This window comes from Saimiri boliviensis, chromosome 8 (assembly GCF_048565385.1).
Source record: "Saimiri boliviensis isolate mSaiBol1 chromosome 8, mSaiBol1.pri, whole genome shotgun sequence".
NCBI classification, from domain to species: domain Eukaryota; kingdom Metazoa; phylum Chordata; class Mammalia; order Primates; family Cebidae; genus Saimiri; species Saimiri boliviensis.
The window spans coordinates 4,610,538-4,628,165 of record NC_133456.1 but is presented as its reverse complement, the minus strand read 5'-3'; the positions used below and the strand labels follow the sequence as shown (position 1 = coordinate 4,628,165).

At 37.5% G+C, this 17,628-nt stretch overlaps 1 protein-coding gene across 3 annotated transcripts in view; it reads left to right on the top strand.

Annotated features, from left to right (window-relative positions):
• The window catches only part of APPL1 (adaptor protein, phosphotyrosine interacting with PH domain and leucine zipper 1), a 44,950-nt gene that overhangs the window by 719 nt on the left and 26,603 nt on the right, over nt 1–17,628 (top strand). For 2 of the 3 annotated variants that reach the window (XM_039477336.2, XM_039477335.2), the window contains exons 2-8: nt 6,199–6,297; nt 7,849–7,908; nt 8,413–8,484; nt 10,786–10,873; nt 12,426–12,467; nt 13,180–13,238; nt 16,732–16,878. In XM_039477336.2, the coding sequence (XP_039333270.1) occupies nt 6,199–6,297; nt 7,849–7,908; nt 8,413–8,484; nt 10,786–10,873; nt 12,426–12,467; nt 13,180–13,238; nt 16,732–16,878 (567 nt within the window). Of the gene's footprint in view, nt 1–1,053; nt 1,254–6,198; nt 6,298–7,848; nt 7,909–8,412; nt 8,485–10,785; nt 10,874–12,425; nt 12,468–13,179; nt 13,239–16,731; nt 16,879–17,628 lie in introns of those variants that run through there. The other variant, XM_074403614.1, reaches the window with a different exon arrangement.

Genomic DNA, 17,628 nt, shown 5'->3' with positions numbered 1-17,628 from the left:
GAGCTTACGCGGCGAGTGGTGGAAGGTGCCTTCGAGCCTCGACTGCTGCGCCGCTCCCTGCAGACTTGGCCTTAATAAACTCATCAAAATAAAAGCCCTGTGTTCTCCGTGTCGGAATGATGCTGGTGTGGTTGCTCTAGCTTAAGAGAGTTTTGGAAAATGTAACGATATGATATTTTTTCAGTACTGAAGAATGAAATAAATCAGCTATACTTTTAAAAATGTTGTCAGGGGATGTAACTTGCATGGGGAAGACTTCATTTCTAAGCCTGTCTTTTTACACGGTAATTAAACGGTTTAACACGGTGTTGCTGGTTGGACACCATTTACAATGAAACATTTCTGAATTATTGCTCATTTAGAAATGCAGTTGCTCCTACTTCATGTGTCTTTACAGTTGATCATGGCCTCCAAAGAAGAAAAGCAGAAGAGGTCTAGATTTCCCTTTCCTGGTTGACACTTCTGCCTTGGATTTCGTGCTAGTGTTAATTGCCAAGTTGAAATGGAGCTCTGATTGTAGAATTGATTTGTTCCTTTTCATTCTGAAAGCTATCTTCACAGGCCAGTTGCCTGCTGCTAATGTACTCTTATCAGCCTATACTGACAAAAAGAGACACTCACATTTGGTTTATCTTGATTGCCAGTATACCCAGTTCAATTTTTCTTGGTGATTTCTCCATATAAAGTTATACTATATTTGTTTCAGATGATTGGCAGAAAGCTTGTGGAATTGGTCAGGTGAACTTTGTTGTTTTACTTTTTATTATGTGAGATTCAACAGGTTGTCTTCTCTTATCTGGCTTTTTTTTTTTTTAATAGCCCATAAAGACTATAAATGGCTCAGAATGGATTGCGCATTGCCCTAGATATGACTTGTGAAGCAGAGACAAACTCTTGACTCATCTGATTTCTTGAGTTTTTTATACAGATTAGTTTACAACTTAAGAATTGTGTGTGTGTGTGTGTGTGTGTGTGTGTGTGTGTGTTTTGGCAAGCATGTGTCATACTAGTGTCAGTTTCACAGTATATTTGTTGTTTGTTTTTTTGAGGTAGGGGTCTTGCTGTGTTGCCTAGGCTGGAGAGCAATGGCTGTTCACAGACATTATCATAGTGCACTACACCCTGGAACCCCTGTGCTTAATCAGTCCTCCTGCCTCAGCCTCCCTAGCAGCTGGAACTACAGGCATGCGACACTGTGACAGCTAATTTTTGATGAAGTAGCCACATTGATATTCCTTCAGTGTTTAAAGACAGTAAGTTTGAACTAGGTAAAATTTACTTGGGAAACTTAACTGGGACAACTGGGGTTTAGAAAGTGAAGATACTTGGAGGTGATTCTTAGGTTGAACCTGTGGCAGAATGAAAAGCCTTGGATTTAGGATTGAGGTAGTTTTTACTCATCACGGCCACTTATTACCTTCTGCTTTAGAACAAATCACTCAACTTCTCAGAGCCTTAGCTGTTGTGCCTTAATGGCATGTTTTTATTTTTGACCCTGATTATGAAAAATAATAGTTGCTTGTTTCACCCGACCTCAGGTGATCCGCCTGCCTTGGCCTCCAAAGTGCTTGGATTACAGGTGTGAGCCACCATGCCCGGCGACTACGCATTTTCTTAACTGATTTCACAACCCATTGCTGGACTTTTAGAGTTTTCTCAAAGTTTGAATTTTATAAATAGGGCTTAGATTAATGCTTTGGGCCATGAATTTTCTTCTCAGTTTGAACTATTTTATCTACAGTAGAGTCCAAGAAGTAGAGCAGCAAAGAATATGAAGACTTTAAAAAACTGGTAAGTTTTTGGGGTTTTTTTGAGACCGAGTCTCACTCTGTCGCCTAGGTTAGACTGCAGTGGTGCAGCCATGGATCAGCAACCTCAGGCTCCTGGGCACACCCCACTAAGCCCAGCTAATTTTATTTTATTTTATTTTATTTTGAAGATGGAGTTTTTCTCTTGTTGCCCAGGCTGGAGTGCAGTGGCGTGATCTTGGCTCACTGCAACCTCCGCCTCCTGGGTTCAAGTGATTCTCCTGTCTCAGCCTCCCAAGTAGCCCAACGAAAGAAATTTTTGTAGAGACAGGGTCTCACTATGTTGGCCAGGCTAGTCTTGTACTCCTGGCCTCAAGGGTTCCTCCCACCTTAGAGTCTCGAAGTGCTGGGATTACAGATGCGAGCCACTGTGCCAGGCCCAAAAGTTTTTTATTTGATCAGTTTTTTACTTTTTTAGATTATTTAGATCTAATCAAAAGAGGCCTGCCAGTTGTTACATAAAAAAGTTAGAGCCTTGACCAGCCCCAGTGGGTCATGCTTGTGAACACTTGAGGCTGGGAGTTCAAGACCAGCCTGGGCAATATAGCAAGACCTCATTTCTACAAAAAATAAAATTAGCTGGGCATGGTGGTAGGAGCCTATGGTTCCAGCTATTGAGGAGGCTAAGGCAGGAGGATTGATTGAGTCCAGGAGTCCATGGCTGCAGTGAGCTGTGAGCACACCATTGCACTCCAGCCTGGGCAATAGAATGAGGCTTTGCCTCAAAAAAAGAAAAAAAAAAAAAAAAAAAAAAAGCGCCTAGGAGTGATGGAAGAGTATCTTAAATTACAGTTATCTTTCTTTTAGTTTTGATTTATAGTAACTAGTTACTAAATTAGGGAGAATTTGCAAGTCCAAAATCCAGCTGATCAAGCATCTTTTAAGGATACTGCCTGGAATCTGGGGGGAAAAAAGCGTCTTTGGAATTATCTTGCCCAAACCACACAATCCTGCAGAAGATGATCCGTTGAGCCAGAAAATCTTAAGCTTATACTAGATGCCTTGTCCATATTTATATGTTGTTTTGAAAATTAAAATCAAAATAAACCTTGTTAATTACTAAAAACAGATGATGTTTAAAAAAATAATGGTTTTATGTATGGATGTGTATCTTAATGATTCATCTGTGACAGAACAGTGAAGACAAACCCCTGTTCCCAAAGGGAATCTTCTTCCTCTGTATAATATGAAATACTCATAAATTATGAGATGTTCCTTTCTCCCTAACATTTTAATGTTTCTGATTGGGATTCTTCTTATAGTTGATGGTATATTAACAATTGCTGTCAGCCAGGTAGCAGTAGTAATGTATTTCACATTGCCTGCCAATGTACATACTTGGTTGTTTCTCCTAGTAGCATGCTGGCCAAGTGTAGGCTCTCAGTGTTAAACTAACAAATCAATTTTACCACCATTTGAGGAAGGAATATCAGTCCTGGTTGTTGTCTGAAAACCTTCCTTTGATACCTGGTGAGACGTCAGATGACATCAAAACTTGCTGAATGAGTGTTTAGGGACAAAAATGGAGCACATCAAGAAATACTTATCTCCAGGGCCGGGCGCCGTGGCTCAAGCCTGTAATCCCAGCACTTTGGGAGGCCGAGGCAGGTGGATCATGAGGTCAAGAGACTGAGACCATCCTGGTCAACATGGTGAAATCCCAGCTCTACTAAAAATACAAAAAAAAAGTAGCTGGGCATGGTGGTGCGTGCCTGTAATCCCAGCTACTCAGGAGGCTGAGGCAGGAGAATTGCCTGAACCCAGGAGGCGGAGGTTGCGGTGAGCCGAGATCGCGCCATTGCACTCCAACCTGCACTCTAAATAAATAAATAAATAAATAAATAAATAAGAAATACTTATCTCCTCATGTCACAGAGAATAATAATGTATAGGAAAACATGGATATCGATGAGTGAGTCGAATAAGATTTGAACTCTGAAGTTTTAGAAATAAATGTGTGATGCTTATATTTCTTATGTTCACATGAGAGCTGTATATGATAAAATTCTGTGTGAAGGTAAAAAATTCAAGACAAGAAAACCTTAAATTACAGCTTAATTGCCAGCATTATTTTGTTTGAGTACTACAAAAATAAAAATGATGCATCTTACAATGGATACCATTATAGATTAAATGACATGGTACCATATTGATTCTGTATTTCTAAACTGCCAACTTTAAATAATAATTATCCAATGTTGAACTTGATATTGTTAACTTAAAATGGGGAATCTGTTTCAACCTTGTTTGAGCTAAGAAGAGCTTTTAAATTTAATTCTGCTACAAGTTTTTACATAAATATGTAACTCCTTGAATTGGAATTACCCATTTTTAGAAAAAAAATAAATAAAATAGCAGATTTTTCTTAAGCATGTCAGTAGCCAGGCAAGATTACCTGATGCTTTCTTTTTTACATCTTAAAATAGCACAATGGGGAATTGTAGTGGAGTATTTGAAAAAGATTCTGTTAAATCCAAATCTCTGAGGCCTGGGGAAGTAGAGGACAGAAAATAGGGACTTGCTGGCATAATGATCTTGTGCCTTTTCCTCTCCTTTATACCATATTAACTTAGCTTTCTCCTCTCAAGATGGGAAGCTAAGGAATAAGTTGATTTTTTTTTTTTTTAAAAAAAGGGCCTGGCGCGGTGGCTCACACCTGTAATCCCAGCACTTTGGGAGGCCGAGGCGGGTGGATCACCTGAGGTTGGGAGTTCGAGACCAGCCTGACCAGCATGGAGAAACCCCTTCTCTATTAAAAACACAAAATTAGCTGGGTGTGGTAGCACGTGCATGTAATCCCATCTTCTTGGGAGGCTGAGGCAAGAGAATTGCTTGAATCTGCAAGGCAGAGGTTGAGGTGAGCCAAGATCATGCCATTGCACTCCAGCCTGAGCAACAAAAGTGAGGCTCCATCTAAAAAAAAAAAAAATTTCTGGCCATGTGCGGGGGCTCACACCTGACCTGCAATCCCAGCACTTTGGGAGGCCAAGGTAGGAGGATTGCTTGAGCCCAGGAGTTTGAGACCAGACTGGGCAACATAGTGAGACCCTGCCGCTACAAAAAATAGAGAAAAAGTAGCCAGACATGGTGGTACATGTCTATAGTTCCAGCTACCTGGAAGGCTGAGGCGGGAGGATTGTTTGAACCTGGAAGGTCAAGGCTGCAGTGAGCCGAGATCATATTACTGCACTCCAGCCTGGGAGAAAGAAGGAGACCCTGTCTCAAACAATAACGACAGCAACAACAGTTTATAAGGCTGAGGCATAAATTATTTTTAGAATAAAAATACAAAGTCATCTTTTAGATTTTAAGCTATAGTTACTGCTAGTAGTTGTTGGTATTTTCATTTTTCCCCTGCCCTTGGAATGTAATATGAGTATGTCTTTCTTGCCTTTTATAGCCTTGGTTTCCTTATCTTTGATAAATTTTTATTGACATTCTTAACATTTACTTATAAGCTTTCCCCTTAAATATGAAGATAATTTTTTTTTTTTTTAATATGGTGTCTCACTCTGTGGCCCTGGCTGGGGTGCAGTGGCGTGATCTTGGCTCACTGCAGCCTCCACCTCTTGGGTTCAAGTGGTTCTCCTGCCTCAGCCTCCTGAGTAGCTGGGACTACAGGCATGTGCCACCACACCTGGCTAATTTTTTGTATTTTTAGTAGAGACGGGGTTTTCCCGAGTTAGCCAGGCTGGTCTTGAACTACTGACCTTGTCTGCCCAGCTCAGCCCCCCAGAGTGCTGGGATTACAGGCGTGAGCCACTGTGCCCAGTCTAAAATGAAGATAATTTTTAAATGTGCATAGTAGAAAAATGCAAAACAAAATAAAAGCCAAACAACATAGACACGTATATAGAAGAAGAAAGGAAAACCCCAAATTCTGCATTCAGAAAAACCAAGTTAGCTTTTTATAGGCTCAAGAGTTGGTCATGTTGGGGAGGGTTTACTGTGATATTTTAGATTAGGACAGGGAGGGGTTTGGCCTCTTCTAGAAAAACCTGTAGAAGAAAAGAAATAATCATACTAAATTATCTTGAAATAAGATGTTTTAAATATTTATACTACAAGGAATGGTGTTAATTTAGCTTTGAATGTTTCTGTTGATTTGTTTTTAGTTTATAGAATTTTTAGTTTCTGAAAGTATACCTCTTATTCCTCCTAAAGTTTGTGTGACATAGTTGGAAAATACCTCTGCTTTGTTGAACTGAAACTGAGAACTAAAAAACTCTGACTTCTTAACATTACTATCAAAAGAGAGAAAATAGATTAAAACTCAGAATTGCTAGAGCTTTAATATCTTTTAAGATTTTTGCTTACTTTAAAAGAAATATTTTGCCATCTGATTTTTGTGTAATGGTTAACATAAACTTATTGCTATTACTTTATACAGACAAGGTCTTTACTTGGTGTATTTGAAGAAGATGCCACAGCTATTTCCAACTATATGAACCAGTTGTATCAAGCTATGCATCGGATTTATGATGCACAGGTAAAAAGCTAAGGACTAACTTGATACTTTTAAAACGTGAATCTTTAAGCCCCATGAAGAGAGAGATAGTGTCTATCTTGTTTACCAGTGCTTAGCCCTGTACTAGGTTCCTAGTAATAAATATTTTTTGAATGGATGAATGACTATTAAGTGTATTACGGAACTCACATTTCAATTGCTAGGGTATAGTATGTAGCACTGGAAAAGTGATGGAAGATTGAAGCATCTGCCCATTCTCTCCAAACACAGTATGGGGGAAACTACCCTCATGAAACTCTGATAGTGATCTTTCCTAAGGTTTGAATGAAGATCTCATATCATCACCATATTTTCCATAATCATGCTTATTACAATCTTATGGAACTATTCCTGTCCCCCGCCGCCCTGCCCCGCTTTTTTTTTTTTTTTTTTTTTTTTTTTTTTTTTTTTTGAGAGAGGTACTTTCGTTCTTGTCCAGGCTGGAGTATGATGGCGCAATCTTGGCTCACCGCAACCTCCACCTCCCAGGTCAAGCAATTCTGCTGTCTCAGCCTCTGAGTAGCTGGGACTACAGGTGTGTGCCACTGCGCCTGGCTAATTTTGTATTTTTAGTGGAGACGGGTTTCACCATGTTGGACAGGCTGGTTTCGAACTCCTGACCTTAGGTTATCTGCCCACCTTAGCCTCCCAAAGTGCTGGGATTACAGGAGTGAGCCATCACACCCAGCCAACACTTACCCTTTTTGAGTAGAGGATTTGAAAGTAGTCTACCTTTAGATGCAGCTCTGGAGTACAAGAACATGAAGGGTATGACTAGGTTTTCTTGTTGACCAGGCATAAAATTTGAAGCTGTGTTTGGATTACTTAATTATAAGCTTAAACAGCAACCTAGGTTCTGTGTTAAACTTTCTTTGGGATTAAGTGTACAAATTTTATTTTTTTCCCTTTTCATATTCTTTGCTTTCTTAATTCATGTTTTCATTACGTACTTAAGAGTTGTTATGTTGTTGTTTAGTTTTTCCTTATGATAGGGCTCTGAAGCTTTGCTTTCTGACCACAGAGATATGTGATTAATATGTTAAATAAATGTTATGTTTGTTATATTCACCAGTAAAAAAAACTGAAAGTTTTTCATATGGCTGTGTTGCTATGCTGTATGACTATATCAACCACATTTTGGTTGCATGTTATTAAGTGCTTACTGTAGTCTAGTATCAGCACCTACAGATAGGGATAATCAGTCATGAACGTAGACTCTCCAAAGATTTTGCTAAGATTACGTCAGTTTATCTCTAGGCTTTAAAATATTTAATGCTTAGTTTTTATTAGCAACAACAACAACAACAACAACAACAACAACAACAACATAAGGAACACTGCTGAATTCCTTGACAGTGTCTATTTTATGTTTTGAGTTTTAAAGTGCTTTAATGGTAGTACCTGTTTCCAGTGATTTAATGAAGGTTTTAAAAAACATGTAGAATATTTATGTAAAGTGATAATAAATAAATTAGGTATATTCAACTAAAACTTTTTCTTACTAATATGCTAATTTGAATGCTTTTTCCATAGAATGAATTAAGTGCAGCAACACACCTGACCTCAAAACTTTTAAAAGAATATGAAAAACAGGTATTGTATGTCAGTTTAAAAGCACAATTTTAAAAGTACAGCATCTGTATAGAAAGATAGACTTTCATCAAGAATCCTTAAAGTTTTCTTGAATTCACAGAATATCCCTTTGAAATTTCATGACAGCATTTATGTTGAGATAATTTTAATAATTTAATATTAAATACAGAGGCTGTCTAGTTTACCGATTTTCTTTTACAAATGAAGAAGTTGTGACTTGCTCAACATGACACTGTGTTGGAGGAACTGGAGCTAAATGCTAAATCTTTGAACTCCCAATTCGGTGGGTATTCCATTTTGCCATGTCAATTGGTTACTTAACAAACATTTTAATTAATGTTTATTAATTATATATATTACACAGTTTTAGTTAAATGATATTTTAGAACTTATTCAAAATATTAGACATTTTCTGAAGTTATTTAAAAATGTAAAGTATAGTAATGTAATCCTCAAAAGACACAACATTGAAACTTTACCTCATCTCTGTTTCTCACTTTTCAGCGTTTTCCACTGGGAGGTGATGATGAAGTTATGAGCTCTACATTGCAACAGTTTTCAAAAGTTATAGATGAGGTAAGCATTTATTTTATTTTGCTTGATTAAATGGTCTTACAGTAAACCCAATTTAGCTTTTATTTATGAGTAAAAACTCAATTACAAAGATGACTAAAGAATAGCCTTACTTCTACATCCTGGTGGCTAGCTTATTAAACAATACTTTCTTTCTCTGATTAAAACATTGTTTGCCAGGAGTAAACATATAAATGTGCTTCTTCTACATGTAGTCCATTTAACCTTGACATGTGTCATTTGATGTAGGCAGGGAGAGAAGAGTTAGGTTGTGAGCTCCATCTGGGTTCTTTGTGGTTGCTCTTCTGCTATAAAGCAAGATTATACTGTTTAGTCTTTATTAATCCTGCCCTGCTACACAGCCAAAATCAACCCTAAATTTCTCAGTCATCACAACAGATCATTAAAACAAAGACCTAAAGTCTAAGAGGAATAAAAGGTAATGAGTTAATGTGGAGAATCAATAACTGTTCTCTACTGTTGCAGTAAAACCTCTTCTTTTCACATGGACCGTTAGATAGTCCTGCATTTTCTAGAATTTTAACTAGAAAAGTAATTTTTTTGAAATATTATAACAGGAAATCAAGATAAGGAAATAATTTTTTTCATTAAAAAAATTTGTGGTAAAATATACATGGCATAAAATTTGCCATTGATGACGTTTAGTACATTCACAGTGCTCTGCAACCATAACCACCATCTGGTTTTTCATCATCTCACAGGAAGCCTTGTGCCCATTAAGCAGTGTGTTAGTTTATTTTCACACTGATGATAAAGACATACTTGAGCCTGGGTAATTTATAAAGAAAGAGAGGTTTAATGGACTCACAGTTCCTTGTGACTGGGGAGGCCTCACAATCATGGCAGAAGGTAAAGGCATATCTTACATGGTGACAGATGAGAGAGTGAAAGACAAGTGAAAGGGGAAATCCCTTATAAAATCATCAGATCTCCTGAGACTTATTCACTACCACGAGAACCATATGGGGGAAACTGCCCCCATGATTCAGTTATCTCCCACTGGCTCCCTCCCACAGCACATGGGAATTATGGGAGCTACAATTGAAGATGAGATTTGGTTGGGGACACAGCCAAACCATATCAAGCAGTCACTTCCACCTCCCTGCTCCCTCAGCCCTTGTCAACCACTAATCTGCTTTCTTTCTCTATGAATTTGCCTATTTTTGATATTTTATATAAATGGACTCATAATTTGTAGACTTTTTAATGTCTGCTTTCACTTAGCATAACGTGTTCAAGGTTCATTCATGTTGTAATATGCCTCAGTACTTTATTCCTTTTTTGGCTAAATAAAGTTTTATTGTTATGGATATACCATATTTTGTTTATTTAGTCATCTCTTTATATATCTCTGTATCTGTTTATCTAGTCATTGTTTATTTGTGTTGTTTCTACCTTTTAACTAGTTCAAATAATGTTGTTATGAGCATTCATATACAGGTTTTTTTTTTTTTTTTTTTTAACAACAGTTTTCACTTCTTTTGAGTAGTTACCCAGGAATGGGATTGTTGGGTCATTGCCTGGTAATTTTATGTTTATTTAAAAGTTAAATAATTGTAGAAAACCGCCAAACTGTTTTCTATAGTGCCTGCACCATTTTACATTCCTACCAGCAATATAGGAGGGTTCCAGTTTTCCACATCCTCACTAACAATTATTTTGTTTACGTGTATTTAAATTGTTTAAAAAAATTATAGCCATCTGAGTGAGTGTGAAGTGGTATCTCATGTGGTTTTGATTTGCATTTTCTTGATGTCTAATGATCTTGAGCACCTTTTCATGTGCTTATTGGTCATTTGTTTATCTTTCAAGAAGTTACTCAGATCCTTTGCCTATTTTTAACTCAGGTTGTCTTTTTATTATTGAGTTGTAAACATTCTCTGTTCTGGATACAAGTTCTTTATCGGTTACGTAATTGGCAAATATTTTAATATTTTCTCCCATTCTGAACTTTTTTTTTTCACTTTCTTGATGGTGTGGTTTGATGCATAGAAGTTTTAAATGTTGATAATGTCTATTATATATTTTCTTTTGTTTCTTGTGCTTTTAGTGTCACATGCAAGAAACTATTACCAAATCCAAGGTCATTCTATGTTTTCTAAGAGTTTGGTAGATGGAATTTTTTTTGACTCTATCATATTTGGTACTATATCACATAATTTTTAGTGTTTTTTTAATGTAAAATGTATCAAAACCTTTTGTATTAGATTCTGTTTAATTTATACAACACTGGTTAAATGTCTGTATATAGTTATTTGGCCTTTTTGGTCTTTCTTTTTCTAGCTTAGCTCTTGCCATGCAGTACTTTCAACTCAACTTGCTGATGCCATGATGTTCCCCATTACCCAGTTTAAAGAAAGAGATCTGAAAGGTATTGCAGTCGCTTATGTTTACTTTCATTGGCTGTGAGATCAGTGCTTGTAAAATGCATATTACTCTATACCTATACCATTTCTGGACCACAACCTGTGCCACTCTTACTTTGCTCAGTTACCAAACATTTATAGCAGCTCCTGCTAAATGTCAAACTAGATATTGAGAAATACTGTTATAGATAAGAGATCCCCTCTTTCAAGAAATTCTAGAGAAGGAAGTAGGCACACACATAATTACAACACTTATATCTCTTATAATTAGGGAATGAGCAAGGTGCTGTTGGGGCTGTTAGGAGGGGCTCAGCAAGGCTTCACCCAAGGATGTGTCATGAGCATTGAACAGTGAAGAGAGGTTTGCCAGGGGAAGAGTCATTGTTCTGTTAGAGGGACTAGAGTGCACAGGGTATGGCTTGTAGAAATAACACTGCCTATTTTGACAGTACGAAGAAACTCAGTATGGCTGTAATGCTGGCTGTGTTAGAGTGAGGCAGGAGATGAATCCAGAAATAGAGTGGTGGGAGTAGGTCATGCTAAGAGGCTAGACTTGAGTTTATGAGCAAAGGCGAAGCCAGTGGGGGTCTTTAAGGAGAGAGACAGTTCCTTTGAAGGATGGAATAGAGTGGCCTTGTTATGTAGGAGACTAGACTGGTAAGTTTTGGGAGTCCAGTGAGATATGACCAAGGCCTGGTTTAGGATAGTGGCACAGGGTATAGAGGTGTGTGTATGGCCTGAAGTGGCAAGAGGTAGGGGCACTGGCACATCTAATAATCTGCAACCTAGTAGTTTGTGGGTTTTATTTTCACCCATTTAGGCTTACTAGGTGATACAATGAGAGTTTTATAGAATTCGTTCTGCTTTCCTATAACTTCAAATCTCAGTCATACAGACTTATTTCCAAAATATGTAGACAGATTAAAAATACTGAACTAATGTATCAGGGAACGGTAAAGTATTTAAATTATACATAGAATACAGACAAATGCATATTATACTACTATTCTGTACCTACACCATTTCTGGACTGCAACCTGTGCCACCTTTACTCAGTCTCCAATACATCTCTAATGTTTTTTAAAGATGGAGTTAACTAACTGTGGCTTTGATCCTCAAGAATGGTCATTTCTAAGGTCTAGAATAAGATCTCTTTTCTTGTAATGTAATGTAAGGGGACTGAATGACATAATCTTATTAATAAGATATTTTGTTTCTTGTGTAGCAGTTCAATGTTTAGATTCATATATCAAGAATGCAAGATTCTGGCACTAAATCAGAATATTTGCATATGTTACCATTTATAGTGGGTTTCTGAAATGTGTTTTTGTGTCATATCACTGAACAAAGTAGATTTGTAGCAAGTAGATTTTCTGTTACTAATGATTGTAAGTGTTCCTTAGACTAGCTGAAACACAGAGTAGTTTTTTCACCTTGAATGTTGAAGTATGAAATATTATTTGGAATTTTAATTATAGTTTAAGTGGCAGTTATTGTTTTCCAAACAGTTGTATTGCGTAAGTATGCCAAACTTAAATTATTCTTGAACTTTTTCAGAAATACTAACGTTAAAGGAAGTATTTCAGATTGCAAGTAATGGTAAGCCCTGTAATTTGCACACTTATTTCTTGCAGTGATGTATTTATTTATCAGTGCATATCTGTGGCCAGACTCTGTAATAATTGAAAAAAAAGAGAACCCAATTAAAGATAATTGAACATTACTTAAATCAGTATTGCTGCTTAAATTACACTGTTGCTGCTATGAGAAAAATCTTAAGGAAATTAAGTCTTATAGGCTACTAGCTTCATAATACCTAAAGAGGTGGTGTAATATTTTACCTTTCTTGTTCTTTTATATATTCCCATTTTTCTTTAATGAGTGTTATGTATGTATATATTTTAAGATATGGGGTCTTGCTCCATTGCCCAGGTTTGAGTGCAGTGGCTATTCAAGCCACAATCGTAGCATACTGCAGTGATCCTCCTGCCCCATCCTCCTGAGTAGTTCGGACTATTGGCACGTGCCACTGTGTTTAAGCTGCGTTTGCTATTTTCTTATTAAAAAATGCTTTATAAAACTTTAGTACATTGCAGTTTCCTTAGAATTAATTTTTTTAAAAAATGAATTTGATAAGTGGACACATAATTTAGGGGAAATTTGGCTGCGAGGAAAATTTAAGTGCAGTGATCGTGTGGTAGGAAATTCTTGCTTTAGTACTTTTTTTTAAAGATGCACATGAGAAGACCGTTTAAAGCATTTGTAAGTTTTGAAAATTATTATTGTATTGTCACTTGTTTCTTTTTTCCAGATCATGATGCTGCAATTAATAGATACAGTCGATTGTCAAAAAAAAGAGAAAATGACAAGGTTTGATACATGTTTATTCCTTCAGTGTCATAATTAACAGCTATTCATTAGGTGGTCTAAAAAATGGAACCATCAGTTACTTCGTATGTTTTGTTATATTGCTCTTATTCTTTCCTTCTAGCTGTTTGAAACCTTTCTGATAATCATTGACCTCTTTAAACAAAATATTTTCTTCTGCCAAAATTTGGTGTTATAACTAAACATAACTGTTCTGGAAATGTAACTGATACCCAGTATATAACATTGCCTCTTGTTGCTTTGGATTTTGATGACATGGCATTGGTTCTGTTTGAATATGTGCATGTTCAAAAATGTCTTCTGAGATAGAGTGGTCAGAAAGTAGAATTTTCACACACATAATGAAATTCTGTTATGAGACCCTCCTTATTTCCAGAAATATATATTTTTTGATATTTGTTCAAGGAGTGAAATACAGAAGTATTACATTGTATTTGAGGAGAAATGCATTCAAGTAAAGATGAGAGAACAGAATATTAACAGGTTCTTCTGGGCATGCCTTAAGATCATGCCTTTCTCCAGCACCTAGTCCAAGGCTTATTGTGTAGGTCTTTTGTAACTGAGGTGATCTCTCTTCCTGGGTGTTGGTGTCTGCATCCTTGGCTTCAGCTGCTGGTAGAGACACAGTGACCTGCTTGTGGGATTCCACAATTGGGTAGGATTTACTGTGCATTACCTACTGTGACAAAAGGAAATATTTCTCACACAAAGTTTAGTACAAAGATTTGCTTTATTTCTTTGTTTGTTTGTTTGTTTTTTGTTTTTTGTGTTTTTTTTTTTTGAGGCAGAGTTTCACTCTTGTTACCCAGGCTGGAGTGCAATGGCGTGATCTCGGCTCACCGCAACCTCCGCCTCCTGGGTTCAAGCAATTCTCCTGCCTCAGCCTCCTGAGTAGCTGGGATTACAGGCACGTGCCACCATGCCCAGCTAATTTTTTGTATTTTTAGTAGAGACGGGGTTTCACCATGTTGACGGGGATGGTCTCGATCTCTTGACCTCATGATCCACCCGCCTCAGCCTCCCAAAGTGCTGGGATTACAGGCTTGAGCCACCGCGCCCGGCCTGATTTGCTTTATTTCTAATTTTAGCTGCAGACTACTTAATGGTATATTGATAAAATATATACATTTTGAGATTTATATTAGTCACTTGGCCTTAGAGAAGTAAAGTCTCTAGGTATAAAATTTGATATATTTTACCTTACTTCTGGCTGTCCAAATTATTTTAAAAAACATTCTCTCACCAATTTTATTTTATTTAAAAATTTCATTGAGTACCTAATACATGTCAAGAATATATTAGTTATACCCAATAGTCTGTTTAGTATGTCGGGGGAACAATGTGAGTAGGCTTCATTCCTGCCCTCAAAGACTGGATACTCCACATTTATCGAAGGCTTCCTTTGTGAAGGCATGCAAGTCGACTAGAACAAGGATGACGAGAAGGCTTGGAGTAACTCTGTTAAATAAAGTAATAGGGGTTTTAATAAAATGCTGAGAGAGCACAGAGAGGGCAGCAGTTAGCTTTGATTGGTGAATTGGGAAAGGTTACACTTTTTTTTTGAGACAGGCTCTCATTTTGTCTCCCAGGCTGGAGTGCAGCAGTGCAATCTTGGCTCACTGCAACCTCTGCCTCCCAGGTCAAGTGATTCTCCTGCCTCAGCCTCCCCAGTAGCTGGGATTATAGGCATGTGTCATCACACCCACCTAATTTTTTGTAATTTTGGTAGATACAACATGGTTTTACCATGTTGACCAGGCTGGTCTTGAACTCCTGACCTCAAGTGGTCTACCCACCTCAGCCTCCCAAAGTGCTGGGATTACAGACATGAGCCACTGCACCTGGCCAGGAAAGGTTACACTTTTAAAAGGTGACATTTACGTTGAAGATAAGTGGATAACACCAGTTTGGAATCAGAGAGAGTGCTTTCCTGAAAGAAAAACAGCCTTTCAGAGGCACATGGTAGAGTTGGGATAGTGTAAGGGTTAAGAGTATTCTGTGTCAATAAAGGAAGTGTTTGGAGATATGGCAGAAAGGGTAAGAAGTATATTGGGACCAGATTACTATATTAATGACCTTGAAATTTGTGTTAGAGGGAGTGGGCAACCTCCAGGGATTCTAAGTAGGTGAATAACACCATGCAGTTATGTTACAGAACAAGCATACTGATGAAAATGTGAAGAGGACAAGACTAGAGGGAATCCAAGGAAAGGAATTGGAATCGTTTGCAAAAATATAATGAAGGTCTCAGCTAAGGTTGTTACTCAAAGTGGAGAGGAAGGAGTACTTTTGGGAGATATTTCATAAGTAGAATTGACAAGATTAGTGGTTATAGGAATAAAAAATGAGTCCTAGATTTCTTGGATGTCTGGATGGATCCTGTAGTAATTAAGAGAGCTAAGAAACAAAGTAGAAGAACAGGTTTTGTGTACAAAACTATCTTCAGTTTTGTACATTTTCAGCACACAAACACATGTAAAGAACCTAGCTGGAGATGTGTTTCCTCTGTCACTTGGGAGAGTGAGAGGCAGGAGATAAAATCTGTGAGTCATTGAGTCATTGGTATATTGGAATATTAGAATATTCTTCGTACCTGATGAGGGATTCTAAGGAAAGCAGGAAGACAGAACCTAATGCATATTAGATAATAGGTATTCAATAAATATTTGTTGTCTGAATAAAAGAACTCTGGTGAGCACACGTATTTCAAATATGGGTGAAGGAAGACAAACAGGTACAAGAGAGGAGGACTGATAGGGAGAGAACCAGGAGGGAAGAATGGTATGCTGTGAACTGATCAAAGTCAACGATTAATGGCTAAACTAATACCAACAATTGTCTGCCCTTCCTCCCTGTGATAAACTTTCTCTACCATGCGTAGTTGAGTTATTTATTGTACCATTCTTAGTTATGTACAGAATTCTGTTTTCAGTATGCATTTTTTTTTTTTTTTTTTGAGACAGTCTCTTTCTTTTGCCAGGCTAGAGTACAGTGGTGTGATCTCAGCTCATTGCAACCTCGCCTCCCAGGGTGAAGCTATTCTTATGCCTCAGCCTCCCCAGTAGCTGGAATTACAGGTGTGCACCACCACACCCAGCTAATTTTTTCCATTTTTAGTAGGGCGGGGATTCACCATGTTGACCAGGCTGTTTTCAAATTCCTGGCCTCAAGTGATCTTCCCACCTCTGCTTCCCAAAGTGCTGGGATTACAGGAATGAGCCACCACACCTGGCCTCAATATGCGTTTTGTAAATTATGTGGTTGGAAGTTAAACAGGAAAATTGACTTAACCAATGTTGAAGGATTTCTAAAAGATCAGAAAACAGGAACATTAATGCTCAATTACTTGTGATACACCACAGCTCCTACAGAAGATAATTCAAATAATTATCTACTATAGATAAAATACATAATTGTAGATATAGAAGATAATTTACCATTATTTACTTAATTTTTTAAATCTTTTCATTCAAAGGTGAAGTATGAAGTAACAGAAGATGTGTATACATCCAGAAAGAAACAACACCAGACCATGATGCATTATTTTTGTGCATTAAATACTCTTCAGTACAAGAAGAAAATAGCATTGTTAGAACCTCTACTTGGATACATGCAAGCTCAGGTAAATACTGTATAGTATTTTAGATTATAACTGTTCTAAAAGCTTTATATTAAGCTTGATATTTACATTAAGTGTAAAGATGTTATAAACTATTTTCCTTGTTTTGTGAGTGGGTGGAGTCTCACTCTGTTGCCCAGGCTGGAGTGTAGTGGTACCATCTTGGCTCACTGCAGGCTTCGCCTCTCAGGTTCCAGCTATTCTCCGGCCTCCGCCTCCCAAATAGCTGAGATTACAGGTGTGCGACACTGGCCTGGCTAATTTTTGTATATTTAGTAGAGATGGGGTTTCACTGTGTAGGCTGTGCTGGTCACGAACTCCTGACCTCAGGTGATCCGCCTGCCTGAACCTTCCCATAGTGCTAGGATTACAGGTGTGAGCCACCATGTCTGGTCTATGAACTATTTTCAACATCCTTGTTCATGTCTGTGTTTTAAGAAGTAATTTTTACAAATGTCATCAGACTGTTATTTTAAGGAAGTTAGGAAGAATGGTTTTCCTTACAAATGAAAATTTCAAATATTTTAGGAGTAACAACTTGTTCACCTTAGCTGGGGACTGAGAACAGAAAGCTAAATGAATTTCAGAGTTACACCTATTGCTGGAGCTTCAACTAAACACCTGCTTCATAATAGATCTGAAAGAGAATGAACAAGTTTGAGTTTATCCCATATTTTTTGCATACTTCCTGAGTTAATAGAGGAACTCAAAAGTGCTCAAACAGGTGTACATCAGGAAGGGGACTAGAAAATT